The following is a 27148-nucleotide window of genomic DNA, read 5'->3' as shown; positions in this document are numbered from 1 at the left end:
GCTGCAGCTCATATTCTCCTGCTTCAGAGGTAAATGTCACGCACTGCGAGGGTCAACCCAGAGAGCTGCAGCTCACATTCTCCTGCTTCAGAGGTAAATGTCATGAACTGCGAGGGTTAACCCAGAGAGCTGCAGCTCACATTCTCCTGCTTCAGAGGTAAATGTCATTCACTGCAAGGGTTAACCCAGAGAGCTGCAGTTCACATTCACCTGCTTTCACTTCTGCTCTTCTAAACTGTTCTCTGGCCGCTGTCAGAGAACCATTAATGATGCACTAAATGAGCAAAACCACAGCCAGCTCTGAAGAATATTTATTGTGTGCTTGTTAAATTGTTTTGAGTGTGTTGGGTTTAAATGCTTTATTACTAATCACTAAAATTAGCGGAAAATACCCTTGTTAGTCCAAACAATGATCATGGAGTTGATTTTACAGGTAGCATGGCCAGGTGTGCTTGGATTTCTTTTGTTATAAGTCTCTCACAGAATAAAAACCAACAATGTTTCTTTACTTTTGTCCACTTTGTGCTAGTCTCCCAAAGGGTTTCCTGATATTTCAAGTTTTTCCTAGATTTAGGGAAATAAACAAAAGCAGAGAATAGACAATTTTATATTTTTAAAAATATATATGTTTTCTTCTTTACTACTAGTTCAGTCTTCTATCCTCTGCTTTTTAGCAGCTGGTATTTGAATATCCTGCATTATTGTAATTTTATAATTTTGTATAATTTCTTCATCTCGCAATAACTGTACTTTTGTCCTTCAGTGTATGCCCACAGATAGGTCAGTAGTATTGTTAATGTTCTTAAATTATTACCAAATTCACTCAGCTCTATGTTTATTTCTATGTGTGTTCTTATAAACAACTAAAGAGAATCCCTAAACATCTAAAAAGTTACTGATGAGATGAGAATACCACCAATAGTTCATGCATTCCCTATATCACCAAATACCATATACCACATATTATAAAGTTGTGGCAACAGGTAAGTGATAGTATGCCCCGTGAAGAAAAAGAGAACCCTCAGGCACCCACACAAGGCAGGTAGCCAGTTGTCGTCATTGGGTTCTGGTTGTTAGTAAATGTGATAATTTACAAAACACTTTAAAGGTGAGGTTAAAATGAGTATCAACCACTCCTAACAAGACCTTTATTAGAAGGGTGGTTCTGACTCAATTAAAAACAGTGTGAAAAATAAGCGGACAAATAGGGTTGTGTGATCTGAACCCCAATATCCTAAAAAGAGGTCGACATATTTCAGCTATTTGGTCAGGTTCTGACCTAGCATTCCTCAGGACCTATAAAAAAAAAGTATATTTTCACCTGGATGGAGGCGCACCCCAAGGGACCTACTCACCCCAGGTGGATACAATCAAACAGTGATTTGGAAGAGTTTACCAGTTAGTAGTCGCCGCACTGGAAGGTGCAATTGTATCCCTGCTATTTGCAAGTTTAGAATTTATTATAGGACTACTTCCAGTGTAAAGAAAAGTAGAATCTCTCTCTTCAGGACTTCTTATTGTCCCAAGGCGTACTTCCTGGATATGCGGCGGAGTTTACGGACTGCGGCGGAGTTCGGATTAGGTGGGACAGCGGAGAGCCGACAGCATGTCGATGCTGGCGTGAAGATTTTCCACCGCCGCATATCCAGGAAGTACGCCATGGGGCAATAAGAAGTCCTGAAGAGAGAGATTCTCCTTTTCTTTACACTGGAAGTAGTCATATAATAAATTCTAAACTTGCAAATAGCAGGGATACAATTGCACCTTCCAGTGCGGCGACTACTGACTGGTAAACTCTTCCAAATCACTGTTTGATTGTATCCACCTGGGGTGAGTAGGTCCCTTAGAGTGCGCCTCCATCCAGGTGCGAATATACATTTCTTTGATAGGTACTGAGGAATGCTAGGTCGGAACCTGACCAAATAGCTGAAACATGTCGACCTCTTTTGAGGATATTGGGGTTCAGATCACACAACCCCATTTGTCCGCTTATTTTTCACACTGTTTTTAATTGAGTCAGAACCATCCTTCTAATAAAGGTCTTGTTAGGAGTGGTTGATACTCATTTTAACCTCACCTTTAAAGTGTTTTGTAAATTATCACATTTACTAACAACCAGAACCCAATGACGACAACTGGCTACCTGCCTTGTGTGGGTGCCTGAGGGTTCTCTTTTTCCTCACGGGGCATACTATCACTTACCTGTTGACACAACTTTATAATATGTGGTATATGGTATTTGGTGATATAGGGAATGCATGAACTATTGGTGGTATTCTCATCTCATCAGTAACTTTTTAGATGTTTAGGGATTCTCTTTAGTTGTTTATAAGAATTATTTGATATAAGGGTGTAAGAGATATCTCGATTTACCCTTCCTCTCCTGTTGTTTAAATATATTTCTATGTGTGTTCAGTGATGGTGGTGTGTTCGCTGATGTCTTTGTAGGTTTGAAGATTGACTGAAGCTTTTCACATAGTCATTACACTGGAATGACTTTTCCCCTGTGTGTGTTTCCTGATGTCTATGTAGGTTTAAAAAGTAACCAAATCTCTTCCCATATTTACTGCACTGGAATGATTTTTTCCCCTGTTTGTGTTAGCTGATGCAGGTTTAGGCTTGATAAATATATATAGCTCTTCCCACATTCATTGCAATTGAATGGTTTTTACCCTGTGTGTTTTCTCTCATGGTGTTTTAGGCTTGATAATCGACAAAAGCTCTTCACACATTCACTGCAATGATATGGTCTTTCACCCGTGTGTATTCTCTGATGGACTTTTAGATGTGATAAATATATAAAGCTTTTCCCACAATCGCTGCACTTGAATGGTTTTTCCCCTGTGTGTGTTCGTTGATGACACATTAATGATGAAGAGTAACTAAAACTACTTCCACATTCAGTGCACTTGAAGGGTTTTTCTCCAGTGTGTCTTCGCTGATGAGTTCTCAATGATGAAGATTGACTAAAACTACTTCCACATTCACTGCAATGGTATGGTTTTTCTCCAGTGTGTGTTCGCTGATGAATCCTTAATGTTGAGGATTCACTAAAACTACTTCCACATTCACTGCAATGGTATGGTTTTTCCCCAGTGTGTGTTTTCTGATGCTGTTCGAGGCGCGTTAATCGACAAAAGCTCTTCACACATTCACTGCACTTGTATGGTTTTTCCCCTGTGTGATTTGTCTGATGGTATTTCAAGTCTGTTAATTGACTAAAGCTCTTCACACATTCACTGCAATGGTATGGTTTCTCACCAGTGTGTGTTCGCTGATGATTCCTTAATGTTGACAAATTCCTAAAACTACTTCCACATTCACTGCAATTATATGGTTTTTCCCCTGTGTGTGTACGCTGATGCTTTTCTAGGCCCGATAATTTACTAAAGCTTTTCAGACATTCACTGCAATGATATGGTTTTTCGCCCATGTGTGTTGTCTCATGGAGTTTTAGGGCTGATACATTTATAAAGCTCTTCCCACAATCGCTGCACTTGAATGGTTTTTCCCCTGTGTGTGTTTGTTGATGATACATTAATCCTGAAGAGGAACTAAAACTTTTTCCACATTCACTGCAGTGGTATGGTTTTTCTCCAGTGTGTTGTCGTTGATGTACCTTTAATTTTGATGAGACACTAAAACTACTACCACATTCACTGCAATGATATGGTTTTTCCCCTGTGTGTGTTTTTTGATGCATTTTTAGGTGTGATAATTGACTAAAGCTCTTCAGACATTCACTGCAATGGAATGGTTTTTCTCCAGTGTGTGTTCTCTGATGGATTTTTAGTTCTGATAAACATATAAAGCTCTTCCCACATTCACTGCACTTGAATGGCTTTTCCCCCGTGTGTGTTCCCTTATGCCGTTTTAGGTGTGCAGATTGACTAAAGCTCTTCACACATTCATTGCATTTGAATGGCTTTTCCCCTGTGTGTGTTCTCTGATGCAGTTTAAGGCTTGGTAAATTTATAAAGCTCTTCCCACATTCACTGCACTTGAACGGCTTTTCCCCCGTGTGTGTTCGCTGATGCAGTTTAAGGCTTGATAAATTTATAAAGCTCTTCCCACATTCACTGCACTTGAATGGCATTTCCACGGTGTGTGTTCGCTGATGATTCCTGAGTTTAGATGATTCCGTAAAACTACTTCCACATTCACTGCAAGTGTATGTTTTTTCTTTCATAGTTAGTGTCTCTGAGTCGGGTATGTATTTTCCTACATCTCTTGACTGTGCTTTCTGAAGGGCCAACATGACCGATAAAGCACTTGTGTTATTCTCACACAACCTGTATGTGTGTGGTATTTTGCTTATTTTCTTTCCAACTAAACACTAAAGTGCAAAGGTCACCAAATACTTGCCACATTCATTTTTTATTTTTCAGTTGTCTGGCTTCACTCCATTGTGATTTTTGCTGGTTGCTGTGGAAAGGCCTGAAAGAGTTCACAAAACACCTCTAGCACTGAAAGGTGGTCTGATATCACTTTAGGAAGCTGAGCACTGCTGTAACCAATTCATGATCAAAGCTGGTATTGGACACATTTACACAAGGAGTGTTTTTTTCTTCTTGAGACACAGAGGTGCACAGCTGAGACCCGTAGAACCACAAATTGCCCATGACGGTACTTTGAAGATCTGTCAGTTTATGTTCAGGTTCGGCTGTCTCTGTCGGCAGTTATGTTTTCCTGAATACTGGAATGTAATGTTTCTGACTTTGCTCTTGCAGATTTACAGTATTAGCTTCATTATTCTCAAATATTTTGTACAATCAAGGATTGTTTTCTGTTGGATGAAAAGAGATTTAAATTACTTAAATGGAAAATACTGGAATGTACCTATACAATTTTTAATTGATTGTAAAAGGATCTCATTTATTATTATTGTTGAAACTTATGAAGACATATTTTACCATACAGAGATATTTTCATAAAAGTTCCTTTGAATATGCCACATCTTATTTATTTCAGCAAAGGTGTTCATAGAGAAACTTAGCAAAAAAAGGGTGCTCGCATAGCACTCATATCCTAGTTACAGGTTTAGGTAGATGCATATGGTCAAGGTTTTTTATAAAATAAGAACAACTCTTGGAGTAAGAGATGGATCTGAAAGACTCAAGACAGCAAAGTGGACATCAAAATGCTTTGTTATACATCAAATCTTATTGTCCACAGAGGTGCCTGGTTTCATTCACTGCTAACTATTTTTTCAAGAGTATTACCTTCGCTGTTTTCTCAAAGCCTGATTAAGTGGGCCTTTTGTGCGCTGATTGTGTTTGGGACCCTTGGGGCTCTATCTGGGCATTGTAGGCCCTGCATCATATATCGACCCTCTCCCCATATAAAGCGGCGCCTCTAAGACTCTAGAAATCTAGATATTGACCTAAGATTTAGCATGTCCCTCTTATGGACATGAAAGAAAGACTATCATGTTCTATAGCTTCAAAGTATTTCCATGCTGGCGGCCATCTTACAATGATGCTTTTTACTAATTCTGCGTAGATTTCCAAACTGGTTCGGTCTATCGAATTTCCAAGTGTATCTAGGCCACTGTTCATCCCATCTCTCCTATCCCTCTAATTCGGATTCTATCTTCCTAATTGCATAATCTAGTTTGACCTAATGTATTTCAACTTCCCTTTTTTTGTAATCGCACCTGGTCCTTCCCTTCAGGATTTGCTGATCTCCACCTAGTAATCACATGCATATAACGCTGGGAAGCCCAGAACAGAAAAAGTACCTTCTTCTCTCTGGACATCTCCTGTCATGATGCTGTTGTTTAAGGGCTGCCTTTGTAGAATGGAGTCATGGAACTTTCCTCCAGTTACCCCATGATTTGCCCCATCCCTTCCTTACTTCATATGACCATACCCCTTTCCCCTCTCTTCCCCTCAGCTTCCCCCCACGTGAGCATTCTGTAACCCGGTCCCTCCCCTCTTTCCACTCTGGAAATTTGGAGCCCTTAGCCATGGATTCCCTTTCTCATAGATCTCTAGACTCCAACTAGTTCCAGACGGTTGTAATTCTTACACTATCATATACCCTCCTAAACTATGTAAACGCGTTTTCTCAAACTTCAAACACAGGCTTCTCAAATTTCAACTAGTAACCCTTATTTCCAGCCCCTATGTTTGCACGACTAAAGGAGCTAGCATAAGTTACGAGGGCCAGATGCATCAACAAACCGTTTAGCGATTTCCTAATTGCGAATCCTTGCGAATCCTTGCGATTCGCAATTCGAAAATCGCAAATCAGATTGCATGAAAGTGTAACACTTTCTGCGATACCTAGGGGATTGCAAATGACCTACCTCATGAATATTAATGAGGTAGGTCGCAATTTGCGACCTCCTATGAATCGCAAAAATCACAGGAATGGTGGCCTGCTGGGGTCAACAAACCACCATGTCCGTGATTGCTTTTAAATAAAGCAATCTTTTTTTGAAAAGCAGCCCCGTTTCATTAAAGGGAAACGGGATGCTTTACAAAAGAGAAAATGAAAACGTGTCCTTTCATTTTCTAAGAGCAGGCAGTGGTCCATGGGATCACTGCCTGTTCTTAGAAAATGCATTTACAGACATTCACAAAGGAGAAGGGGTCCCTTGGGGACCCCTTCCTATTTGCAAATTGATTACCACCTACTTGAAGTAGGTGGTAGAATGCAAATGTTTTGTGAATGTTTTCCGACCGCATTTCGGTCGTTAAACATTCATGCATACGCATGCTGTTTGGTATTAAGAAGGGATGTCCTAAACATGCCCTTCCCCCTTTCTCTACCCCAATTCCAACACGGTTGACGGGTTGCTACTCCTGTATTTTTGTTCAAAACTTCCTAATAGGGAATCATAAACCCGTTTTGCGAGTCGGTAACAGGTTACCCAAAATAGGGTTTGCTGCATCAGAAGAGCATTTTTTGGCGCTCGCAAACGGCTGATTCTGTGAATCGGCCGTTTGCGAAGGGAAAACATGCTTGATGCATCTGCCCCATTATCTTTTACACTACAAGATCAGCACAATGAAGGAAAGCCCTTTGCTCTCTGCTCCGGATCACTGCATCCACTAAAGCCCCCCACGGTCTCAGTCTCTCGGTAACTCCCTCTATTGTTTGCAAAGCAGAGGCAACCATCGCTCTTCATAGTAATGGGATTATCCTAATTCAAGTATCTGAACGAAGCCTAGAATTACTTGATGACATTTTCCTCACTCATCAAACTCTCCCAGACCCAAGCTCTTCCTAGCCCTTTAGGCATCCCACAGGTACCTTGTTCTGTATCCCCCCTCTCCCCAATACTTGTATTGCTCCATTCCTTTCCCCTCCTCCACATCCATCTTCATCAGATTACCCAACAGCATTCATTTACCATTACCCTTTCCATATGATTCAATGACAGTTGTCGTCATAATAGTCTGAGCTGTCTTCACACCCCTTAAGCAGAGACCACTGAAATACATGACTCGATACTAACACCTTCACCTTATCTCTGCCCCTTACCCTGAACATTCCCTTGCAGTCACCACTGATGCGTTTGTGACACCTCCTTTGGACCCGCTAACTTGACCAATAAGAGCTGATCTCTGACCTTCTCTGTCAACAAAAGAGCCCTACCTAGTCCTGAAACATCACTATACTGACCCTGTGGGTAAGGATCCAATATAATTGTTGGTACCCTCGGTGTGTCGCTCACCTCAGTTCCCCAGGTCAAGATGCTACATTTACAAAAAGCAACATGTAAGCACAGGTCACCCCACACAGGGTACAGAAAAAGTGTGAGAGAGCAGAGAGAGTGCCTCACGGACGTATCACCCGAGGGGGTTCCCGGCTAGCAATTGCCGGTATACCCTCTTCTCATCATTGGTCACTCTCTCTGTGTGAAGAACAGAACAAACACAACAAATTATAACTGTGCATATGTGAGAATAGACAGAAATAGACAGACAGTGTACACATACAAATACTACTGTAAACCAAGGTGTGTGAAAATACACCTAAGACCCCAACAAAAGAAAAGGAGAGGTAAAACCGGTGAAGTTTTGCTGGCTGTCTGTTTTATTCCGGTGCTGCAAAACTTCCCATTAAAAATGGTTAATTATGTACCACCATTATCTGCTTAGAATGGACCGACATGTTTCATTGTTCCTGTGTCAGCAATTTCATCAGGGTGAAAAATGGGGTCTCTATTCTCAGTCTTCACTTCAATAATCAAGGACCTTGTGCTTGCCAAGTCTTCACATACCGGCAAGTATCCAGGACTCCGTGTCACGTGATCACGTGTCCGTCACTGGCTCTACCAATTTCGAGCCACTGCAGCCGCTTTCCTCTGGCGCTTCCGACGATCCTCTGTCCTTCTCTGCCTGCCTGCGCCAAGGGGACTCCATCCCCTAACGTGCCCTGCGGCAGATTCGTTTAGCGCCAGGAGGCGCTCAAATTCATCACAGGGCTCCAGCAGTGCAGGGCACAGGCCGTCGTGCCCAGGCGATGCCCAGGCCAAGGGCGGGCCATTTGCACCCTTCAGAACCAGGAAGAGGCTGGGCCACATCCCATGGTTCTGTCGCGAGTGGTCGACATGGACTGCCTGATTGACTGGCTGCCATGCTATTGAACTCTGCATTTTAAATGTACTGTTGGATTTACGGGGGACTCACTGTGGAAATGTTGTTCCTCACACTAGTACTGTTCCTATACCATTGCTTTTTGGACAGACTGGATCAATTGTATCTAGTGGATTCACAAGGGAATTGGGAGAGGGAGGGGTTCGTCCATTTTGGTTGGATACAGTGATTTGTTGTCAGTAACTGGGTAGGGTGGGAGTTCAGAAGAAGCATCTGTCCCATCTATTACCCCCCTTAAGGGCATATAGAATCATGGGGAAAAGTAAAGGGCAAGATAAAGCTCATGGAGCTCTCCGTTCAAAAAAGAGGGGCACTTGTGGTATCTGCCATGAATCAATAGATAGGATTGAGACCTTGTTTTCGGAATGCTATGAGATAGCAACCTCAGAATCTACGATGCCCCCTGCCCACGTGGAAAACTCTCCCAGCATTGACCGCAATCCTAGTTTAGTATCAAATTTCCCACCCATGCACCGGGAAGTAAGAAAAAAAGTGTACCTGTAAATTCCACCTATGTTAAAAAATGTCAATACTGGTAAGAAGCCTAGAAGCTGCCCCCTCAGTTTAACGCCAAACACAAATATAGTGACACAATCTAGCGATACCCAGGACACCAGTGAGGATTATATGTACCTTAAAAAGAGTGCAAAAATAGATTTGAAGCCCTCATGGAAAGGGCTCATAGGGAAGTGGTAGGTGGGGCGGCTGACCAAGACAGTGGGAACTCCGAGCTAGCTGGTGTGGTTCAGGCTCTAAAACCCACCACTGAGTCTTTGCGAGAAGAGGTGGCTGTCCTAAGGAAGGAGATCACAGATCTAGCAGGAAAGGGCAAGAGCGATAACCCAAATATGAGGGAAGTTGATATTGGTTATCCACCTATTCTCTAAAGGAACCCTTCACTCCTAGACTCTGGGCCCTTTGAGGGGGAAAGAGGAAGGCCTATCCCTCTTAGTTCAAACAAGATCCATCATGACCCATGGCCTAGGCCCATCTTGAATCAATTCGTCCACGAGAAAAATTACTTGGCTAGTAATGCATATGTATATAGGTTGAGGTCCGTACCTGCCCTCCACAGGGTAAGGAGGAGGATAGGGGGTTTCAAAGAAAGTAACCCCACCATCAGATAAATGTTCTTGTATGTTTGGTTCTGGGGGTCAGTAGGTATGGGCAAAATAGTAAATGGAATCTATATGGGACCTCAGCAAGACAAAAATCACGAAATATATCTAAGAAAAGTCCCTAGATTGCTAAAGGCTGGTCGGAAGATCGCGAATTACTGCAAAAATAAGGTCATTCATTGCTTTAGGGAAATTAGGCACTCCTCAATTATAAGAGAAGATATAATAAATGTTAAATGAGTAGCAGTCCCAGGCTCAGCAAAGGATGTAGTTATCTCATTTTCCTCTTTGGCCATTGTCGATGGTCTTATGTCAATCGACTCAAGTACTATACCCACAGCTATCACATCTATTATGATGAGATACAGCCTTCCGGCAGAAATAGATCCAATTATTACCGGGTCTGTACTGAGATTGTTATACCCAGATGAATTTATGTGTCAGGAATTGCTCCTTCCCCTTCGTCTTTTGCAGCATAAGACGGAAATCGGAGCTTGAACGGACTACAAGAACCAGAAGGCTAAGTGCAGAGCAAGCGTGATAGCATCTGCCCATGAAAGAAGCCCATGATGGAGAATGAGCGTTGGATATATTGAATCCTGCCTGCGCACGTCTTGTTTGGAGTTTCCAAGTCACGGACAGCAGAGGTTGCTGTGTTCATAGACCGTGTATTGTCCCAGTGGAAAGGTAAGATAGAGTGGCTGCTCTCTTACGCTTTGATCAGATTCCTCGCGGTTGAGTGTCAGGCTTGGCGCTCCCGCGGAGGCTCTCAGAGACGCACGCCAGGAGGTGTTTTCCTGCGTCTATGTAATCCCCCTTGAACTATTGGCATCTCAAGGTTGAGCGGAGGCTCCCTTGGGGTTTCCTTGCGTAGAGACGTGGTAGAGTGCCAGGCTTGGCAATCCCGCGGTTTCCGCAAGCTAACGCTCACTGAGGAAGGTGTTCCGTGTTTCCAAGCGCACCCACTGCTATCGTTACTCCCCCAAGATAGAGTGGCTGCTCTCTTGGAACAACGTGCCACTCCCGCAGTTGAGTGCCAGGCTTGGTATTCCCGCGGTGGATGTGAGGTGTAAGGAACTACATCACGTATTGAATAATGAGTTCCCTTGGCTACTGGATAAACAGGGAAGGCACACGAGCATCATTGTCGGCCGTTACTTTGCACAGTGCCCTCCGTTGGCGAGTACCAGGACTGGTACTCATGCAGAGGACGGTTGGTTCTGATTTAAGTTACTCATTTGTGCAGACTGAGACAGAGGGGATGAGAGACTACACAACCAGTGGTATCGTACCTATGATTAACTATAGATCCCTAATTTCGAGACTATCTGCTTTCATTTTGCCATAGGCGATCATAATCAGTGTGTACCTTTCTTCACCATTAAAACACCCCTTTTACCTACGATTGGTGTTATTCTGTATCTGTTCGTCACAGTGTCGCTAAATCGCTCCTGAGGAATACCGGGTGATTACATAATATCCGACATACGTACTTTATCTTCCTCCTGATCGGCTTGGCGACACAAAGCCAACATGGATGAAGTCTTGGCTGCGCTGGCGGCCATTCAGAGCGAATTGGCTACCTCACGGCAAGAAACAGCTGACTTGCGGACCAGAATAGAAACTTTGCAAAGGAACCCTTTCAGTGCTGGTACTCCTTCACAGGTCTCTCCATCTTCTGTGGTGGTGGAAATACCCGTATCCATTCCTCTTGCCACACCAGAGAGATACAGCGGGGATCCCAGCATGGTGCAAGTGTTCTTATCGCAAGTGGCCTTACATCTCTCCTGTAAACCGAAGTCGTTTCCCACTAACCAAGCAAGGGTGGCATTCCTTATCTCATACCTGGTAGGAAACGCCGCCCAATGGGCTGTTCCGCTGGTGAGTCGTGACGACCCCCTCCTATTTGACTGGGCCGGCTTTCAGGAAGAATTTGCGAAGGTGTTCGACCGAGGGCTAATTCATATACAGCTGACAGAGAACTGCTGGAACTTCGCCAGGGCAGTGGCGATCTTTTGCAGTATTTGAACAACTTCAGGCGGTTGGTGGCAGAGACCAAGTGGCCCTCATCTAAACAAACTGCGCTCTTTCACCAGGTGTTGAACGATGAATTGAAAGACGTTATTGCGCAAATCGACCCACAGCCCAAGACCTATGAGGATCTCATTAGTCTGGTACTACGCCTGGATCATCGATTGGGCGAGCGGAGAGGCAATCACAAGAGAAAGGGGAAGTCAGCGCCCCCATTAGGGTTGCAAGGACCTACCGACGCTCAATCGTCTCCCCGGGCTGAACCGATGGATATTGGGGCTATCAGGGCTAGTCTTATTTCTGCTGAAAAAGAATCGCACCGCAAACAAGGTCTCTGCCTGTTTTGTGGAAAGAAAGGACATTTTGTGAGGGAATGCCCAGCGAAACCGAAGTTCAGTAGATATCGGACTAACAGATCGGTGACAGCTGTGGTGGATGCTCCGGCGGAAAACTAACGGACTCCCTGAATAGCGAAGGGGCATCTTGGAGTCACATTAGCATCCCTTCTTTGTCCCGCATGGTTCGCGGGCGTCTCCAGCATCTATTCATTGACATTCAGGTGGGGGTACAGGCGGACTGCGTTCCTGTGGTGGCCATGGTCGATTCTGGGGCCACCGGTCAGTTCATGGATGAAGCAGAGGCGCAACTTCTGGGTATTGACCTTCTTGCCAAGGAGTTCCCTGAGGACGTATACGCTGTGGATGGGCGTAAGCTGGTCTCAGGTCCGATCTGTCAAGGCACTGGAGGTGTTCATGTATGGTTTGGAGACTGGCATGAGGAGGTGATCGACTTTAGCATCATAAGAGCTCCTCAGTACGGAATAATTTTGGGGTTGCCATGGCTCAGGAAACACAACCCATCCATCAACTAGGACAACGGTGAGATACGCATGGACTCTCCGTATTGTCTCCTACGCTGCAGTATGGCTCCTGAACACCCTGTCCAGGATACTACCTCAACACAGATGGTAGCCACGGCAGCGGAAAAGGCTGTGGTCCTTCCCGTTGAACTATCTGGGTTATACGGACGTGTTCGATGATATTCAAGCGGAGGTGCTCCCCCCGCATCGGGTGTGCGACTGCCAGATCGACTTGGTTCCTGGGGCAAGTGTGCCCAGCAGGAGGTTCTGCACCTTGATCGAACCCGAAAACCTCCATCTACGCTCCTACCTGGATAAACTGCTTAGTCTTGGATTCATCAGGCCGTCTAAATCCCCAGCAGCCTTGCCCTTTTTCTTCATCCTTAAAGCGCATGGGGAATTGAGGGCCTGTGTAGACTTTAGGGCGCTGACCGCCAACACGGTCAAGAACAGATACCCCTTGCCTCTCATAAACGTCCTGTTGGAACAGGTAAAAAAGGCCAAGATCTATACCAAGCTCGACCTCAAGGGGGCCTACCATCTCGTGCGCATGAGGAGCGGCGACGAATGGAAAACTGCATTCAAAACCAGATTCGGACTCTTCGAATACCTTGTGATGCCGTTTGGGCTCTGCAATGCCCCTGCGGCCTTTCAATACTTCCTAAACGATGTGTTATGCGATATCCTGGATATATATGTCGTCGTTTACATCAACGACATTCTCATCTATTCTGACACAGTGGAGGATCACGTAAAACACGCATCTTCAGTATTAAGAATACTTCGGGAGAAAATGCTGTTCTGCAAACTCAGCAAATGTGATTTCCATGTCACATCTGTGGAATTCCTGGGAGTAATGTTGAGTCCTTCTGGACAGGAGATGGCACAACGCAAAGTCAAGGCGGTGGAAGACTGGCCTACCCCTCAGTGTGTTAAGGATGTGCAGTGTTTCATCGGGTTCGCCAACTTTTATAGGAGGTTCTTCGATGGCTTCTCTGGGCTTGTGGCTCCTATCACGGACTTACTGAGGAAATCCCAGACGTTCAGGTGGATCCTCGAAGCACAGGAAGCTTTTGTGGCCCTGAGAGGGCGTTTGTTACGGCTACCGTTCTAGCCCATCCTGACCCAGAGCTGCCTTATACGGTGGAGGCGGATGCATCCGAAGTTGCTTTGGGGGTCATTCTTTCGCAACGACACGCTCCCTCTGGTATACTCCACCCGGTGGCCTTCATGTCCCGAAAGCTGAACGACGCTGAAAGAAATTACCACATCGCAGAAAAGGAGCTGTTGGCTATAAAGGATGCCTTCACTGAGTGGAGGCATTTATTGATGGTAGCCAGACACGTGGTAACTGTATTTACGGACCATCGGAACCTACAGTTCATGACGGCGGCGAGACACCTTTCCCCCCGTCAGATGAGATGGATGCTGTTCATCCCCGGTTCTCATTTCCACATTACATACAGACCCGGTAAGGACAACAGGAAAGCCAACGCTCTTTCCAGGCAATCAACCATCGCTGCGCCGCTTCCTGCCCCCGTCCATTCCATACTCAGTCCGGAGGTGGTGTTGGGAGCTATACAGTCTGAGGCTTTTCTTAAAGGGGTTCAGCTTGGTGTTCGCTCTTCCACTTGGAGAACATGGCTTAAGTGCCATAAGGAGTGGCAGGTCAGAGATGGCATACCTATGAACGGTTGCCGCCTGGTGTTACCGACGCCACAGCTTCGTAAGCAAGCATTCTGCTGGTGTCACGATTCCCCTTGCGCAGGGCATCTTGAAATCGAAAAGACAACTGATAGCCTGGGCAGACAGTTCGGGTGGCCTTCCATGAGAGCGGACGTCAAGAATTGGGTCGCTGCCTGCGAGATCTGCGCAACCATGAAAACGGACCATGGGCGCCCGCAAGGGCTGTTGCAGCCTCTGTCAGAAGTTGGACTGATATATGATGTTCACTAGTTCTAGTGATCACCTTGTATCAGTCCAAACAACCCTTATGGTGATTTGTTGTAAATCAACCTTATAGACCAGCTATCCTAGAGGTAGCATGGACAGAGCAATCTTAGGCTAAACTCTTTTGGCATGTGAAGCCGGCTGTATTACCATATGTAACCCCTTGAACACCAAGTGAAAGGACACCACACAGGATATATATTCAAAATATATATGTATTTATTACTACAAATAGTCCCCTGAACTCTTTATGAGCACAGAAGCAAACATGTTAAAACAATTCAATTGATAAGTATACAAAGTTAAACAAAATATGGATAGGCCCTGGTGGCCCCTAAAACCATATACTGAAGAAGTGGTATAAGTACCACGAGTCGAAAGGAAATAAGGCCTAGGGCCTTGGGAATTGCTGGGGCTACGAGGATCGAACTACAGTTAGGAACTAGGAGGCCCACGAGATCTGGTTTGCAGTGCGCAAAGTTAGAAGCAGTTCACATTGAAGTCAATGGATGCGGAAAAGTTTTAAAGTTAAAGGCAGGAAGTCTTCTGGTCAGTCTAGAACTTAACCCTTTGGAATCTGGACACTAGGAGAGCTAAACTACTCGGGAGCACCGGAGTGCCCGCGTTACCTCACCCACAGGAAGCGGGTGCAGTGGTGCCAATGTGTGTCGGGATTCTGCAGGAGTTCAGATGGAGCCTTGGAGTGTTGAAGCTGCAGGTGACCTGATGTGAAGAGTTCCGATGGATCCAAGGGAGGATCTGAAGAGTTGAAGACCTGAAAGCAGAGGGGACATGTTCAAAGTCACTAGCCAGTGACCGGCATGGAACCAGGAAGGAACCAGGCGTTGTCGGGTGCAAACAGGTGATGTCGTGAAGCTTGTCTCTTCAGCCACGTGGACCAGGCGATGATGACGACGACCAGGAGTCACTCACGAGCTGTCCTATAAAGGCTCTAGCTGTTGGCGGCGTCGGGTTCTTGATCGGAGCAAACAGGCCTTGGCTAATGCAAGCCACGCAGGAAACAAAGAAGGCTTCTCACTCTAACCAGCAAGGTAAGAGGGGGTGCTGCTTTTAGGAGCAGCAAGGGCCAGTCTGGAGAAAACAGACCAGTGGTAGAAAGTTGTCGCTTGGCCGCCAAAATGGGCACTAGCCAGCGGGCCAGCAACCGGGAAGGCGCGTCGAGTGGAACAAAGCAAAAGGGTCCCACGCAGATCTCGTCAGAGCTGGAGGGCTGGTCCTTGGTGCAAATGTAGCTCGGTGGTGGGGCTTCTCAAGACCCCAAGCACAGCAGTGAGGGTGCCTCAGGTGCTGCGCAGTCAGCTTCTCTTGGACTTTCCAAGAGGTCCGGTCCCACATCGCAGGTCGCCTCCACTCGTCTCAGCTTTGCAGGGACTGTGGATCGGGCTGTTAGATGTCTGGGAGTCTGGTTCTTGTCAGGCACTGGGCTCGGGCTCCGGCAGGAGGCGGCGGCAAAGCAGTCGTTGATCGCTGGATGGTGCCTGTATTCACAGGGTGGTCACTCCTTGGCCACAAAGGAGATTCTTCAGTCTTCTGAGCAGCAGAACGTCGAAGGTCCAGGGTGTCTTCTTATGTAGTCGAATTTCAGGGTAATCTGCAGTCTTGGGACTCAGCTCCTACTTTTAAACCAATTCTAGGGGCTGGACTACCTACTAGGTCCCTCCTATGGGTGGGACCAGGAAGGGGGGTGGTTACACCCCTTTTCCTTTGTCCAGTTTCACGCCAGAGCAGGGGCTGGAGAGCCCCGGCACCGGTTTGAACTGCCCTATGCACGTGGACACCTTGTGTGCCCCGGGCATGTCTGTTTCTATTTAGTCCTACCTAACCAGATATACAAAATCATGTCTGGGGTGGTGCTAGCACCTCCCAAGGCAGGAAACCCTTTGTCCAAGCCTCCCTCGCTGGAAGGACTCCCAGCAGCAGGAGGTCAGACTTGTGTATGTGGTGGCAGCATCCATTTTGTGATGCTGAGGCTCTATTTAACTTTAACCGGGGTTCAGTTTCTGTACATGTCGTGTCCCTCTAGAAGGGTGGAATGTACCCCCGTCGCCAGAATTGGCGAGGGGGTAGTATTCCAATTCGTATGACACCTTACTCGACATGTTTTGATAATGTCAAACCAGAGTTAGCATTTAACCGCGAGGTTCATAATGCACTTAAGAGTATATGGTATGACGCTATCAGGAAACAGCTAAAGGACATGGTTCCGAAAGCTGCAGACGGGCTCAGCTAATGCTAGAGCACCATCTCACACATAACCAAGCACTCTGCCTCCAGGACTGATAAGGCCTGCCATAGGAGTGACTTATAGGTTACTGTGTGTCCTTGTATATGTTAGATATAGAGATACAATACCTAAAGCAAAGGGTGATTACACCACCTTGCCCCAGCTGAGAGATCAGCCAGTTGTGTCAAATTGTAAGGCCAGGCCAGGGGTGGCATAATACATGCTGTAGCCCCTGGTAGGCCTTGGATGCACCTATGCCCTTGGTACCTAGGGTACACTGTACAGGGGCTAACAAGGTGATCCATGTTCCAATTGGTAATGCACCTAAAGTGCATTGGCATAAATTTAGAGAGAGAACAGCAGGCTGTGGGTCTGATTGGCAGGCCCACAGCCACATTAAGTAAAAAAACAGTGAAGCAAAAAGCAAAAGTTGGGGTGACCATAGGATAGCAGACTCTACTCTCCTACACAACCCCCCCAAACGCAGGGACAATAGACTAACCTTGACCAGTTGTGTCTTCTTGTTCTAAGTGGAAGTACCTGGAGAGACCATCTGCATTACCATGGTCAGTCCCTGGGCGGTGCTCCACTGTAAAGTCCATCCCCTGTAGGGAAATGGACCACCTGAGCAGTTTGAGGTTTTCACCCTTCATCTGATTTAGCCACAAGAGGGGCTTACGGTCGGTCTGAATCTTGAAGTGAGTTCCAAATAAGTATGGTCTCAACCTCTTCAGGGCCCACACCACAGCAAAGGCCTCCCTCTCAATGGCTGACCAACGTTTCTCTCTAGGGGTCAGCCTTCTGCTAATAAAAGCAATGGGCTGGTCTTGACCATCTACATTAAATTGTGAAAGCACAGCTCCCACCCCCAACTCAGAAGCATCTGTTTGGACAATGAACATTATGGAGTAGTCAGGACTCTTTAAGATAGGTGCAGAGCACATGGCCTGCTTCAGGTCATCAAATGCCTTTTGACAGTTTCCTGTCCACTGAACCTTTTTGGGCATCTTCTTGGATGTCAAGACATTAAGAGGAGTCCAAATGGACCCATAGTTCTTAACAAACTTCCTGTAGTACCCAGTCAGGCCTAAGAAAGCTCTGACCTGAGTCTGGGTGGTTGGAGGAGCCCAGTCCTTGATGGTCTGGATCTTACTCTCCAGTGGTTGAACCCGACCTCCACCTACAAGGTGGGCCAGGTATACAACTGTACTCTGCCCTATCTGGTACTTAGTAGCCTTGATAGTGAGGCCTGCCTTTTGCAGAGACTCTAGTACTTTTTCAGGTGGCTCAGGTGATCCTCCCAGGTGGAGCTAAATACAACTATATCGTCTAGATATGCTGCACAAAAGTCATCCAACCCAGTAAGGACTTGGTTCACCAACCTTTGGAAAGTGGCAGGTGCATTCTTCAGACCAAAGGGCATCCCCACAAATTGGTAATGACCTCCTGGGGTTGAGAATGCTGTTTTGGCCTTAGACTCCTCAGCTAATCTGATTTGCCAATAGCCAGCTGTCAGATCAAACGTGCTCAAAAACATGGCAGAAGCCAGTCTATCAATGAGCTCATCTGCCCTTGGAATTGGGTGTGCATCTGTCCTGGTGACAGCATTGAGACCTTTGTAGTCCACACAGAACCTCATCTCTCTCTTGCCATCTTGTGTGTGAGGTTTGGGGACCAGAACCACTGGGCTAGCCCAGGGGCTCTCTGAAGGCTCAATGACACCTAACTCCACCATTTCCTGCACCTCAGTCTTTATACAGTCCCTGACATGGTCAGGTTGCCTGTAAATCTTGCTTTTCACAGGAAGACTGTCACCAGTGTCCTCCACATGGGTACACCAGTTAGTCTGACTGGGTGTCAATAAGAACATATGTCGGAATGACTGTAAGGCTTGTCTGCAGTCATTTTGCTGATGGTCAGTGACGCTGCCACCTAAGGCCACACCATCAACTGAGAAATATAACAAGGACCCCCTGGTTAGGATACAATTCCTGGGCCAGGGAAATTAATTTAATGCAAAGGTAACAACCCAGGCAAAATCACAAAACAAGAGCTGGCTTGACAGATACATATAAAGAGAGAACCACAATGAAATACAATGATGTATAAAAATGTAATTATATTGATATAAAAGATTCATATAAACATTTTTTTGGGATACAATAACAAGCATTTGCAATGCAATAGGTCTCGCATTAGGAAAGTTTGAGCTATTGGTCTTGTAAATGACAATTTCTTTTATTTATGTGTTGGTTTTGAAAATAGCTAAATTAATAGCTTTGTCATTTACAATGCCAATAGTTATAACTTTCGCAAATGTGACACCTATAGCATTTGTAATGCAACATGTTTTGTATTTACGTGACTTAGATGTATTGATATTACAAATTACAATGGCTTTTAATTTTTTTAAATAATTAATACTTAAATAAAAGTGATTTTAATTTATAATGGCAATAGCTTAAACTTTAAGCCCAAAACCAGTCCTGGGATGCTTGTTTCAAATCCAGGGAGGACCTGGCCTGGCAGTTCGGGCTGGACTGTTCCCATTGGGCACAGGGTCAAGACTAATTTGCATATGGCTGGGTCCAAACTGGAATGGCATGGTAAGCAAAAAAAACAATTGATTTAGGCCCAGATCTCTGTGCTGGGGTGAATGTATGACATTGTTCTGCATTCTGTCCATCAATTGTTCTTTTTGCATCTGTCGCCGTACAGGCAAAGTGCTAGCTGACCCGCAGGATGTGCAGTGAGCCTGTGGGGGCAGGAAATGCTGAGGAGCTTTGTCGGTCATGTTGTGAAATAAAAGAGGGGGCGTAACCAGCAGCGGAAGGGCTCGCTGCAGCATCCGCATATGGTCAGCCCTGATTGACAGGAGCAGTGAATGACGCAGTTAAGTGAAGAATAAGAGTTACGATGAAAGGAAGTAGATCGGAGCATCGGTCTACTTCCTGCTCTACCCCGTGAAGAGAAACCCGGCCCCGGAGGTAAATACAGGGTCATGGGGAAAGAACTGCCACTGTAAGCGGAGTCAGCCTAACATGGGGACAGCAATTGGCACCAAAGGTCAGGCACCGGAGTCTTTGTGGGTAGCTCCATTCTCCATGTGGCACATGAGGTGTGAGAGTGCCTGCCGTGGAGTGGTGAAAGCAACTAAAGAAATAGTGAGCGGTTGTTGACCACACAGACCACGCATTACGGGCAGGGAGGTGGCAGCACTACATTACCTGAGATGCTGCTGAAGCCCGTATAATCAACCCTACCCACAGTGAAAACAAAGCCTACCTGGAAGGAGATGAGGTGCTACTGGGCGGTGGGAGGATCTCCCGTAGCTTGGAGAAGGTTTGCAGCCTTCGAAAATTGTGCCCCACCCACGGGAGGTGAGAGCACGGGCCATCAGGATTCCAGGGCAGACCTGAATGAGCGCGATGCTTGGTCTGTAACGCAGATGTGGCAGGCGAAGAGGAAGTATAGATGGGCTGGTGCTGCAAAGCGTAGTAGCAGCGGGTCAGACTCTTGGCCCAAAAGAGAAATGACCCGCACAAGAGGGAAGCTGCTGGGCCTCAGGACAAGTGCTGTGCTAGTGGCGGTGTTTCAGAACAGCACTAAAGAAAAACTAGACGATCCCTATAAAAAACGAGTTTGCAGTTTTAACAAATAAAACGAAGGTAATTTTACCTCGTATGCTCAGAACACAAGACACTTATCACTAGAACAGACTCAGAGACAGTGCGAAACCAAGCTTGCTCCCCGAAGAGATACTAATCACTCAGACATGCTCAGCCTGGCGTGCACAATCCTGGGCGGAAGTCAGGCAGGCCGGGGGCGGGACGTCAAGACACACCGGAAGCCCAGGCGGGAGCCTACCCAGCACTGGGACGTGTGAGCAGGAGGAGAAGGGCAGCTGGCGCTAGCGGGGCTCCCGTGAGGTGAGAGAGCCCCGCACCGAAGGAAGAGACCGCCGCCTGCAACGAGCCCTCGCATGGAGAGCTGGAGACGAGTACCGGTGAGTGGGGGCCTTTGCTGAGCTGCGGGGGGCGGGGGGCATGTGTGTGTGCGCGTGGGGCGGCGGGGAGCTCTGTATGTGTGTGAGAGTGCGTGTGTGTATGTGTCTTGGAGTCTGTGTGTATGCGTGTGTGTATGCGTGTGTGTATGCGTGTGTGTATGCGTGTGTGTGTGTTTAAAAGAGCCCAATGACTGGGGGGGGAGGGTGTGTGTGTGTGAGCGAGCGAGTGTCTGTCTGTGTGTGTATGCGCACGCATGTGTGTATGTGTGGGGATGTGCACGGCGCGGGAATTGCTGAGAATGTGGACGGAGCCGACGTGCGCGTTCACGCAGCCATATCCAGCAGCAGAAGCGCGTGGCACCCTATTGTCCCTAATTCCCCCGTAACGGACAGCTATAGGTCTCCTAGCAGGACGCATCCTTCGGATGCTAATCCAGCGAGACCTAAAGAACATATATTGGTTAAAAAGACATTTGTTTCAACTGATAGCACTTAGAGAATGATACAATATATGATGATCTCTGTGAGACCTGTCTGCTTCTGAGGGTCCTCTCACAACTATGATTTATTTTGTCCCCTTTGGCCTCTGAGTGTTATTATTCTTTTTTTTTATGTCCACCCAGATTTTTGGTTGTCAGCATTGATTGTGGGGCTAGGTGTTCCTTGAGTAGGACGTTGTGCCTTACCCTTGAGGCCTAGTCATCCACATGAAAATTTAGTGAGATCCCAGAAACCTAAAATGGAGTCCACCAACTGACATAACGGTCATCACAACCAAGCTGACTCATTGAGTTGCCTGAGGAAGGTTCTGGAACCAACTGGCAAGTTCCAACGGACTAGGGTCAGCCTATAAAAGGCCAGTACTCAGGTGGCCATTTTGTGTAAGCCTGTGACCAGAGAGGTAGCAGTGACCAGTATGGAGAGAGGAGAATTACAGAGGAGAGCTTTGCACCAGTAGGGGCGCAGTTGTCCTGTGACCGACTGTGTCCTACTTGGATGTGACCCCCTTGGATGTGACCCCCTTGGATCTGACCAAACCCCACTGAGTCTGAGTATCAACTTCGCACCTGGACTTTCACCTCAAAGACACCGGAAATCCCCTTGGTGTACTTTGATCTTAGCGGGGGTTCATATACCCCTGGGTCGCTCCTGTCAACATTCAACTTAATTACCCCTTTTGAAACGGCATTAACGTGAAGAAGGAAGAGGAGCTGAAATTACAACCGCTGTGTCTGACTTCACAACAGGCGAGGCACACTTACCGTGCAAAAGGAAGAGTAGCCTGTGGCAGCGGCCGAGGAAGAGATCATCCGTCCCACTCGGAATCACCTGAAGCGGCATTGGTGTATCTGAGGGCCTGCACTTCCGAGGTTCTGTAGTGGTGGAAGACGGACCAACGCCAGCGAAGGCGGGCCGAGGAAGAGCTTCTGAAGGAGAGCCGAGCGTCATCGGTGAAGGCAGTCCTACGCAGAGGAAGGTATAGCGCTCGCACTGGTGAGGAGATCGGGAGGAGTTGTGACGCGCTCTGTCAACACCGCCGGTGGACGTCCCGCCCTTGACCCGGTCGCTGTGGAGAAGTGTCGCATGCCGACCCCCTGACCCCTGAGGTGAGGCGGTTCCCGAGACTGTTTCGTCCAAGCCGACGAACTCCGGCAGTGTCAAAAGTAAGCTGGGGCATTGCTGGGGAGAAGGGTGGAATCGGTTCTTGGAGGAGCGGTGCTTGAAAGGGTGACGGGCGATTCTCGTATGAACTAGAAGCCGGCCAGAGTATTTCCCTGAACTTGACTTTCACAATACGAGTAAGCCAGTAAAGGACCAAGTCTTATAAACACGAGGAGAGTGAGAGGATAGAGTGGAACTCGTGGGGGGCTGTGGGTTAGAAAACAAGGAGTTGTGGGGAGATAGGCACAATCTCTATCATAGGGGAGAGTGTAGATACCGTCCTACAATCTGAGGTGACAGTGTAAGCAGAACCTACTAAGCTGCCTGTATGTCAGCAGGGGTGATGTTACTGGGGCCAAAGTGAAATGTGATGTTAATTTGCCTATTCTTTCCTAGTGAAACAGCCGTGCCAACCCTTGTGAAGTATTGTGTACAGTGAATGTTAAAAGTGATCTGAACCTGAAGCAGCGGGGGTGAAGTATACTCTGGTTCCTTCTTAGGAATCGTCTAACTCAATAATCTTTCTGTAAGCAACTGAATTGTATTGATTTCTCTAAGAAGAAAAAGGAGGGTCATGTAAACGGATACTGAAACGTGTAATGTAATGAAATGTAAGAAGTGATAAGAACTGCATTCATTTGAAAGGTGATGTACTAATGTAATAAGAGAGCTATCAAACCAAAGAGAACAGAGTCTATTTTAATAAAGTACGAACCTTATTTTCCTAACAAGGTGTAGTGTCATTTTTGGAATGGATGGGCGCTGAGTTCCTGAGGGGTTTTACGCAAGCTTACACATTTAGCCTTTGGAATTAGTCTTCCCCTCTGTGCCATACTACCCACGTGTTGGCTAGGAAATCCCTAGGTTTAACATATTGGTGTTTCAGCGGTGGGATACTACTTGTGCTTGCGTATACCTTGCAGTAATTCAGGGTGCACAATAAACCTAAACCTGGAGTTTTCTCCAAGCGGTCTCCCAAATTTATATTTTGATTTTCCAAATTTACTCCTGGTGGTGGGTGGAGGTTAGCCTCAGATTACGCTTCTTAGTTCTCGCCTGAGTGCCCATTTGGTACCATATTTAAAAAATAGAATGAAACCTTGAAGAGATAGAGACCTACACTGTGACCCAACTTAATGAGTGGTGTCAACAACAGGGGGTGTTCTTTAAAAAAGGTACCAAGAAAAGCGAGTTACAGACAAGCTTGAGGGCATGGGTGGAAGCTCATACAGAGGAGGAACGGGACATAGAAGAGAGTGATAGAGACACTGTCCTTGAGACAGGAATGCTGTACCAAACTGAAGGGGGGAATCTGCTGACAGGTCCCAGGACACTTTCAAGGGATGGCAGCAGTGTCTCAGTGAGGAGCTTTACTGACGCCGAGCTGGAAGACAGGAGGGAAGAGAGGAGACTGAAATTGGAGTTAGCTAGATTAGAAATGGAGCGGGAGGACAGGAGGTTGGCCCACGAACGAACAATAAAGGAGCTAGACCTTCAAGCCTTAACATTAAGGTCCCCTAATCCAAACAATGGTGGCAGCGAAAACAAAGAGAACACCAGAGAACCCAGACCCTATTTACCCAAGGATGTCATTGCTAGCTACACCCCAGGTGATGATATTGCCAAATGGTTAGCCGCTTATGAGGTCTCCCTAAGGGCCCATGGGATCTTGGAAACCCACGGGGGGTGGGCTGTATAAGTACATGCCACCTGCTGGCAGGGATACCTTGTTGGCTCTGGAGCGGGATGAGCAAACCCACTACCCTACAATGAAGGTGGCGCTGGTGAAAAAGTTTGGACTAACCCCCGAAAAATACCGATAAAAAATTTAGGAGGTCATAAATTAAGTACACAGAATTGGGTGGATTTCTTAGATTACGCGAAGAAAGCCTTGGAGGGTTGGGTGAAAGGCAGCGAAGTAGGGGATTATGAAGGTCTATATAACCTCATACTCAAGGAACACCTACCCGAGAAATGTTTTCCCGAGCTGCGACAACACCTGGTGGACAGCAAGCTGACCAGCCCCAGGAAGCTTGCTGAGGAGGCGGACATCTGGGCTAGTACCCAGGTGTCCTCAAAGGGGACTGGAGGGGATTCCCATAAGACTGGACAGGGCGCCCCCCAGAAGAAAGAGGGGGGAGATAACAAAAGGGAGTTCTCAAAAGGTCCACAAAATACTTCACAAGGAAGGGGCAGAGGATTCATCCCTAAGGTTAACCAACCCCGCAACCCTAATCCTGGCCAAAGCCAGCAGCCAAGGGTTGTCCATTGCTTCGAGTGTGGTGGTGTGGGACACTATAAAGGAGATGTGAAATGCCCAAAAAGACCACCCCCTCCCACTGGAGGAAAAGCCCCGGGAATAACTAGTGTAGCGCTCGGGGAGGAGATGCCTTTGGATAAGGGAGGGGAGCGGGCGGGTGTCACTTTAGTGTCCCTGGGGGATGAGGAGATGGTGCCAAAGACCCAATTGCCCTCAAATACTACCAAGTATGAGCAGTGGGTCACCATCAATGGCCATAGAGGGGAGGCTCTGAGAGACACAGGATCCAGTATGACTATGGTGAGGAGTCATCTGGTGTCTCCGGAGCAGGTCATCCCAAATGTACTCCATCCCGCTGTGATGGCTGACAGCAGATTGGGCCACTATCCCGTGGCCGAGGTACCCTTTGAGTGGGGAGGGGTTGCAGGTTCACTTCGAGTTGCCGTAAGCCCTGCCGTGCCTGTTGATTGCCTGTTAGGAAATGATATGGAGCACAATGCTTGGAGGGAGGTGGAATACCGGACTCATTCTGAGATGCTGGGTACACCTGACTGGGCCTGTGTCAGCACAAGGTCCGCGACTACCCGGAGGGGGAGTTCGCTTACGCTGGAGCCTGGAACAATGGCCCAGCCCGCTGCAGGAGAAGAGAAGGACAGTAGGCAGAAGGAACCTGCCTCAGCATCTCTACCTCGTGAGATAGATGGGCCACCTGCGGAGGTGGATCTGGAGTCCACGGAGGAGGAAGTTACTTCCCTGGAGAACCTACCCATCCCTGCTGAGTGGCATGTGGAGGGAGGTCCATCCAGGGAGGAATTCTGCAAAGCTCAAAAGGAGTGTCCTACTCTTGAGGGGCTGCGGCAACAGGCCAAAGCCCAGGCAGCAGGGAACATTGTGGGGAACTACCAGATTTACTGGGAGGATGGACTCCTCTACAGTGAGGCCAAGGCACCCGGACATGGTTCCTCCAGGGCCTTAGTGGTCCCTCAATGTTTTAGAGCCTTTCTACTAGAACTGGCTCATGAGATTCCCTTGGCGGGACACCTAGGACAGGACAAGACCTTTGCCCGGCTTGTCCCCCACTTTTACTGGCCTCGGATGAGAGTGGCGTCTGATACCTACTGTCGGACGTGTGTGTCTTGCCAAGTCAGTGGGAAAACAGGGGTGAAGCTGAAGGCTCCCCTGGAACCACTCCCCGTCGTTAGCACCCCCTTCGAAAGGGTGGGCATCGACATTGTAGGGCCATTGGATCCACCAACTTCAGCTGGTCACAGGTTCATCCTGGTTCTAGTGGATCATGCCACACGGTACCCAGAGGCAATTCCTCTGAGGACCATTACTGCACCTGCAGTGGCAAGGGCCCTGATGGGGATCTTCACCCGAGTGGGTTTCCCCAAGGAGGTTGTGTCCGACAGGGGGACCAACTTCCTATCAGCTTATATGCGGGCTATGTGGAAGGAGCGTTGTGTTACCTATCGGTTTACCACTCCTTATCACCCACAGACCAATTGTCTTGTGGAAAGGTTTAATAAAACCTTGAAAGGCATGATAAGAAGTCTGCATGAGAGCCTGCGGAGGAAATGAGACGTCCTCCTCCCCTGTCTCTTGTTTTTTTACAGGGAAGTGCCACAGAAGGGAGTGGGCTTCAGCCCCTTCCAACTTCTGTATGGGCACCCTGTATGGGGTCCTCTCAGCCTGGTGAAGGACGGATGGGAAAAGACTCCCAAGAAGCTTCCCCAGGACGTGGTGAGCTACATGCTGGCCTTTCCGGAGCCAAATGGCCAAGTTGTGGAAGCAAGCTTCTGACAACTTGGAAGCCAGCCAAGCAGTAATGAAGGAGTGGTATGACCACAATGCTCACCCGGTGGAACTGGAGCCTGGATAAAAAGTATGGGTGATGGAGCCTGGAGAGCTAAATGCCCTCCAGGATCGTTGGACAGGCCCCTTTGAGGTATTGGAGAAAAAGGGTAAGGCCACTTACTTGGTGGACCTTAAGACCCCGAGACAGCCCCACCGGGTGCTTCATGCCAATCGCCTCAAACCACACCATGAGAGGCCCGAGGTTGTCTTAATGATGGTGACCGATGGAGCAGAGGAAGAGGAAAGCGAACCTCTCCCTGATCTTTTCTCGTCTCAAGAGAAGGATGGGTCGGTGGAGGGAGTGATTCTCTCACCATCCCTGACTCCTGAACAGCAGAGAGATTGCCGCCAAATCCTGGAGCAATTTTCTTCACTGTTCTCCCTTGTCCCGGGTAGAACCCACCTGTGTACCCATGATGTGGACACAGGAGACAGCCCACCTGTGAAGTCTAAGATCTACCGGCTGGCGGACAAGGTGAAGGCCAGCATCAAGGGTGAAGTCGCTAAGAGGCTGGAGCTGGGAGTGATAGAACCTTCCAATAGCCCTTGTT

At 47.3% G+C, this 27148-nt stretch overlaps 1 protein-coding gene across 4 annotated transcripts in view; it reads right to left on the bottom strand.

Moving 5' to 3' along the window:
* Positions 1 to 2408: 2408 nt before the first annotated feature.
* The window catches only part of LOC147664116 (uncharacterized), a 55299-nt gene continuing 30559 nt past the window's right edge, over positions 2409 to 27148 (bottom strand). For 3 of the 4 annotated variants that reach the window (XR_015305183.1, XR_015305182.1, XR_015305184.1), the window contains one exon: positions 4359 to 4786. Coding sequence is in view for 1 of the 4 variants with exons in the window: in XM_086949980.1 (XP_086806106.1) it covers positions 2669 to 4258 (1590 nt within the window). In the remaining 3 variants the exon portion in view is untranslated. Of the gene's footprint in view, positions 4787 to 27148 lie in introns of all 4 variants that reach the window. The other variant, XM_086949980.1, reaches the window with a different exon arrangement.

This window comes from Lissotriton vulgaris, unplaced genomic scaffold (assembly GCF_964263255.1).
Source record: "Lissotriton vulgaris unplaced genomic scaffold, aLisVul1.2 SCAFFOLD_451, whole genome shotgun sequence".
NCBI classification, from domain to species: Eukaryota; Metazoa; Chordata; class Amphibia; order Caudata; family Salamandridae; genus Lissotriton; species Lissotriton vulgaris.
Note: the sequence above shows the minus strand (reverse complement) of the source record. Positions and strands in the feature narration are given on the sequence as shown.